Source organism: Amaranthus tricolor, chromosome 8 (assembly GCF_026212465.1).
Source record: "Amaranthus tricolor cultivar Red isolate AtriRed21 chromosome 8, ASM2621246v1, whole genome shotgun sequence".
Classification (NCBI taxonomy): Eukaryota; Viridiplantae; Streptophyta; class Magnoliopsida; order Caryophyllales; family Amaranthaceae; genus Amaranthus; species Amaranthus tricolor.
In genome coordinates, this window is record NC_080054.1 from 23,023,898 (window position 1) to 23,030,774 (window position 6,877).

General features: G+C 30.8%; 1 protein-coding gene across 1 annotated transcript; it reads left to right on the forward strand.

Moving 5' to 3' along the window:
- Window positions 1-262: 262 nt before the first annotated feature.
- LOC130820754 (cyclin-D4-2-like) lies at window positions 263-4,095 on the forward strand. The gene is made up of 6 exons (XM_057686258.1): window positions 263-961; window positions 1,184-1,270; window positions 1,373-1,471; window positions 1,730-1,949; window positions 2,233-2,354; window positions 2,707-4,095. The coding sequence occupies exons 1-6, from the start codon at window positions 602-604 to the stop codon at window positions 2,956-2,958; spliced, it is 1,140 nt and encodes a 379-aa protein (XP_057542241.1). The 5' UTR covers window positions 263-601; the 3' UTR covers window positions 2,959-4,095.
- Window positions 4,096-6,877: the final 2,782 nt, after the last annotated feature.

Genomic DNA, 6,877 nt, shown 5'->3' on the forward strand with positions numbered 1-6,877 from the left:
ATTTAGTGTCTATAATTAAAATCGGATCTTGTCTTAATTAATGCATATATTACATTCTCCAGGTAAAATTCTAAATTTAATTTTCACTTAAATTTATCATTCTCTTAACCTACATTGTAATAAAAAATAATTTCTATGATCAATTCAAAAGATTAATTATCTAACCCTACCCCAAGATTTTTTTAAAAATTAAAAAGTATTTTCAATTTTTAAAATTGGACGAAAAAAAAGTTTCTACGATTTTTCATATTGTTTTCATTGTTTCCCTTTTTCTTGTTGTATCCAAAGAGTCTACAGCTTTTCTCCCCCAATCTCTCGTTTACCCTAAAAACACCCAGATGTTTACTTTCCTACATAAATCTCTCTACTTTCTCTTTCTTCTTTCACTTCCCTCAATGTCTTTCTCTCTCTTTCTTTGTATTCCCTCATTTTCATCTTCTTCCCCTTCAAGTCAATTATCCTTTTCTTTCTTTGTCCCCAACTCCCTTATCTTTCCAGCAAAGTTATGATCTTTTACAAATTAATGGCTTCCATTCTTGTTTTGTAATGGAAATACTTAAAACTCAATCTGGGTTTTAAAAAAGTGCTTCAGGTTTATCTAATGGCCGACATTTTTGACATCCATGAATCTTCTTCACTACTTCTATGCGATGAGAACAAAGATTTATGCTTTGATGATCTTGATGATGAAGGTGATGTTGATGGTGATTGTGGGTCCATTGATGATGTTGATGATTATCATCATCATAAACCCCCTAAAAAGAACAATATTATTAATTCCATTTTCAATGAGATTGAATCACAACCGTCAATTCATTTTCCTGAACAAAGTGATGAACTTTTTGCTTTAATGTTAGAAAAAGAAAATGAATATTTTCCCCAAAATGATTACTTAAACAGATTAAGATGTGGGGAATTAGACTTAAGTATTCGTATTGAGGCTTTGGATTGGATTTTCAAGGTTGGTTGTTTTTGTCTTTAGTTCAATATTCCGCTCATACAAAATATGATCAGACTGATAAAAGATATAAGTGAATATGGGGATTTTTCTAAAATTCTAATCTTTTAATTGGTTAATGATATAATTGGTATAATTTTCTGGGTTTTTAGTAATATTAATTGGGTATATAATATTTTTGAAGAAATTGCAATTTTTAAGTGTTTTTTGTTTGATAATATGCAGGCTCATTCTTACTATAGTTTTGGACCATTGAGTTTATGCTTAGCTGTGAATTATTTGGACAGATTCTTAGCAACCAAGGCACTACCAGTGAGTTTACTGTACACAGAAGAAAAAAGTAATTTAATTTTGCCCATTAATCTGTTATTACTTGCTGGATTCTTATTGATCTGTTTCTGATCATTCAATTAGAGTGGTAAAGCTTGGGCAGTGCAATTACTAGCTGTGGCCTGTTTATCAATTGCAGTCAAATTAGAAGAGACTAGTGTTCCTCAGTCAGTAGGATTTCAGGTAAATCTTAATTCTCGTTTAAGATAGATCTCATCGCGAAACCGTGCTAAAATCATTCAATCCCAATTTGGGGTACTCTTTCTCGAGCCGAGGACTATGGGTTGCCCCGACCCTGATGATGGTACCTATGAGCGGAATACCCTGATTTGGGGTACAAAGGAGGTTTTAGGAAATAGTATAAAAAATTGATTTAGAAAATAATTGTGAATATTTTTAATAATGTTTGGTGGGTATATTGTGAATTGTGCTGATGGGCAGGTAGGAGATCCAAAATTTGTGTTTGAAGCCAAAACAATACAAAGAATGGAACTTTTTGTGTTGGACACCTTAAACTGGAAAATGAATGCTGTCACTCCATGTTCCTTCTTAGATTATTCCCTCAAGAAATTGTGTGATGCTCATAATGAGAATACTTACCTTTCTTCATCTAGTAATGTTGTGAATAGATCAATGGAGCTCATCTCTTGCACAATTAAAGGTACTATAACATTCATTATGAATTAATGATGATATTATTCGGTGAAACCTAATTCGCTGGTTAGTTCGCCTTTTGAATTTGCGATTCGTTCAAACTGGTTCAAAAACAGCGTAAAATTTCTGATTCGCGATTCACGAGGCGACTAGCGAATCACGTGACAGGTTTTTTCTTGGTTGTGAATTTTAAAATTTGGGTTTTCCAAATTGTACTGTTCTATCCATTTAGGAAGCATAAATAAAATGTCTAAAAAGAGTTATTTGAAGGTTGTGGAAATTGAATGTAGGTATTGACTTCTTGGAATTCAAGTCATCAGAAATTGCAGCTGCAGTAGCTGTGTTTGTTACAGCTGAAATCCAAGCTTTGGATATTGATATGGCTAGTTCTTGTTTCATTCATTTGGAGAAGGTGAATCCAATTTCAATCAAAAGTTGCAAATCTTTATATTAAAGGATTCCTTATTAGTATACTATTAATTTCGATTTACCTCCGAGTGTTTTAATGGTCGTAACCTTCTTTGATAAGGGTATGGTCTATAGTCTGCCGTTTTATATCCCTCCCCAGACCCTAATCATCCACAACCTCCTTTGATAAGTTTGCCATCTTATGTCCCTTCTCAGACCCTAATTATTCGCAACCTCCTTTGATAAGGGTATGGTCTATCTTCTGCCGTCTTTTATCCCCCTAGACCCTAATCATTGCTTTTATGACGGGATATACTCTAGTATAATCTAAAAATTGTGGGTTTGTTGTTTTACAGGGTAGAGTTTTGAAGTGTGTGGAAATGATGAAGAATAATTCAGTGATTAATAGGAAAAATGGAGGGATTGTAGGAGTGGTGCCTCAGAGTCCAATTGGGGTGTTGGAAGCAGGTTCATTTAGCTATAAAAGTGATGAATTAACTGCAACAACTGTGGTTGGGTCATGTGCAAATTCTTCTCAAAATACAATCACAAGAAGCCCTGCAACTAAAAGGATAAAATTAGACACAACATCTAGGATGGACTCCTAATCATTGTTCAAATGATAGACTCAAAATCAGAGTTAGAGTCGTCAACTCAGTATAACCCACAAGTTAGGATCCGGCGAGGCAAATGAGACACTATTCAAGTTTTTTTTTTTGACAAATTTTGGTTTGAGCATCAGTTTTGGTTGAATGAGAGCTATGGTGTGGTTTTTGTAGAGGTGGGTTTCTCTAGAAAAATAAAACAAAGGCATAAAGCCCCTCTAAATCTACACACATAGACACACTAGATGAGACACAGTTGAGAATAAAGTAGGGATAAAAAGACACAAAAAGGTTTTAAGTGTGAGACTAAAATCTTAATGAACTTCAGACCCTGCTCATAGTTTATATGGGCCAGATACATTGGGTTCTATAATAACTGAGTTCTTAATGAAGTGAATTGGGGTTGGAACATAGAAATGAAGAGGGTTTCATGCAAGAACATGATGATGATGATGATTACATGGGTAGTCAATGGTGATTAAGATCATATTCATGTTGATGGCTAGACAAATTTTAGTGTTTGGAAATACAAATGTTTTTGTTATTTTTGTTGTAGAGTCCTCTCTATGAGGGTAAACAAAGAGGGTGGAACAAACTAAAATATGAATTGGGTTATTTTCTTTTTTTCGTTTATTGGGGAAAGGTTTCTTTTTTATATTATTGGGGGAAAGGGGTATTGGTTTATTAAAACATGCTTTCAAGATAAAGCTTAGTAGATGTCTATCAATCTCTTGGACAAAAAATAAGAAAGACAAAAATAGTGAACCACAAGAGGAAGTAGTGATCTTTTATTGGTATAATTATAAACTTCCTTCCTTTCATATTACTTATTACATTTTTTTCGTTTGCTTTCGAATACTTGCTATATTACTATGTGTCATAAATCTTATCTAATTGTATGTTATTTTTACTAAACACTTTATTAGCTCTTATACTTTATTAACTATTATTGAAGAATAGTAATGATATTTTGCTACTAATCAATTATTTCTCTAGTGCTTGGGCCACATCAAAATAGTGAAGTATTATAGGGTGGAGCTAGTGATTATAGTCAATAGTCATTGTAGTTGAATTTAATATATTCCTCGTTTCCTTGTGTAGTAAAATTGGTAAACAAAATAATGAATTGTATTCTAACCATTGGGATTTGTGGAAATGTAGCGTAGATTAGGATAAAAAAAACGCACCCATATACTTGCAAATATGCATAAGATGGGATCTATTAAATATTTATATCCAGTCGATATTGTGAGAGAATTTCTCTTAGGCTCAATCTATTAAAGTTTAATTATAAAAAATTTGATAATTAATATGTGTAACTGTATGTTTATTCGGTAGAATTTTAGGATTACTCAAGTAGCCATTTGAGATATATTAGGTAGGGGTTTACAATATGTTAAGTAGACATTTGTACATTCAAGTAGCCATGAAGGATAATTGAATTAGGCATTAAAAATAGCTAAAGTAAGCCTTGAAGATAATTAAATAGGCATTTAAGCATGCAAAGTCGGCATTAATGATAACTGAAATATGCTTTTAACTTACGTAAAATAGGTATTCAGCAGAAATAATGTAGACATTTTAACTATCTATAGTAAGTAATAAAATAACTCCAGTAGGCATTAATGATACCTCAAGTTGATATTATAAATACCTAAAGTTGTCATTTAGTATATCTTAAATTGGTTTTAAGGAGTTATCAAGAAGTTATTAAGGATATCTCAAGTTGGCATGAAGAACACATCAAGTAGTCAGTAAGGATATATCAGATTGGCAAAGGAAACTTCAAGTGGTCAATAAAGAAATTTCAAGTTGGTATTTAGAAGACTTCAAGTAGGTATTAAGTTTATCTCAAATAGGCATTAAGGCGACTTCAAGTGGATTTTAATAATATTTCAAGTTGACATTAAGGACACTTTAAATAGTCAGTGAGAATATCACAAGTTGGTGTTTAGGATGCTTCAAGTAGTCATTAAGGATATCAGAAGTTGACATTAAGGAGTAAGGACACTTCAAGTAGTCATTAAAGATATCTCAAGTAGGCAATTAAGTTTTTTGTGTGTTTCCTATTTAATATTAATCTTTGTTATGTTCACTACATATTATCTAGCACATTGAGGTATACTAAAATGTCTACTTGAGTATCTTAAACCCCCACGTGAGTATTCTAAATGCCATTTAAGGTATAGTAAATACCTACTTGACATACTATAACCCTACCTAATGTATGTTAAATGCCTACTTGAGGTATTTTAAAATCCCACCGAGTACACGTGCATGATTTACTCTACATATTCCGTCTTTATGTAATATAATGGGCCGTCTCTCACAAGTATTTGTGATTTATATAAGAGATGTGTATAGGAAAAAAAATTTGGGTCGATATTTAATAAAAAGATAGTCATGTATTTTGATAAATTTGAAAATATTTTTTTTAAAAAAAATTCCAAATTAAACTTCGAAAAAAAAGATTTTTCAAACTAAACGTCTAAGAAAATTATTATTAAGGACAACAATTTTAGGTCTTATTGGGCTGGAAACTTGGCTTCAAGTGGGAGCTGAAAATCGTGTCAAGGACAATTTGTGAAATCGTTGTTCTTGATCTTTAGCTCCAAAATACCTAGCCATCCTTTTGACTATCAGAACAACCTTAAAATCACTGCCAAGGACAATGATTTTTATTTAAGTGAAATCGTTGTCCTCAGCAGTGATTTCTAATAGTCCATGAAATTCAGCTTGTACTCTATAGGATCTAAAATCGTTAACCTAATAATAATTTTTTCTGAACGTTTAATTTGAAAAATACCTTTTTCGGGGTATGATTTAAAAATTTTCTATAAAAATAAGCTCATTTATTTCAAATTTTCCAGAATGACATACTATTTATAGTTTAAATCATTTGCTTGACTTGCATTTTGTGGGGAGGTATTTGGGCCAAAAATAGTAAAACTATCCTGCTAATATTTCCAACCTTAATGAATGACCAATTGTAATTTCACATAGCAATGGAAAGTTACAAATATATTTGTTTTTTTAACGAAAATACACACAACAAATGAGACTAGTCATCAAAAAAAATAATATTATTTTTAAGAGTAATAATGTTTTCAAACTCGATTATCAAAATATCAAAAAATTACTATCTCATTATATATTACTTCTCCAATTTTGGCGATAAAATTTTCAATTTTCAATATTCTTTGTAAGTTTGATGTCTTGATGATGAATGAGTTAATGTCTTATTTGTATTTAATTCTTAATTTATAAATTTAAATATGGTTAATTGGAATCTTGTTTAATTTGTCTCGTTGTAAAGGTAATCAATATCAATTATTTTTAATTTTTTATCATACACAATTAGAGATATTAAGGACTCAGATTAATAAATCGACAAACGTACAAAAAGAAAATGGAACATTATGAGTAGTATAAGATTATTTTGCCTATCCATATATATAGTGTTTGAACTAACTACCTACTAATCCAGACATTTAATATTTCAGCTTTCATTTATTGTTACACTTGATACTTGCTAATGGCTGTTTAGCCAAATTATAAGCCATATTTGTAGCTTTGAATTCCATTTTAAAACTTTCTCTTGAACTTGGAAAATCAAATTTTATAGATAGTTTTACAAGTGACCTAATGAATTATCAAATCTAATTTATAAATGGAAAAATTACTTAGAATAATCTAATATTTTTATGATTTTTCTACAATAATTTCATCTATTGATTAACCAAGAATAATCTCAATTTTAGGGAGTATTTGCCTAGGGTAAATTTAGATAGCCCGATGACTCGCTATAGTAGGTAATTCACCAAAAAAATAAACTGAAAATTAATGTAAATTAGAGAATTTACATAAAAAATTTTGAATAATAAAAAAATCAAAATTTTTTTCAACATTTTTTTATCGTTTT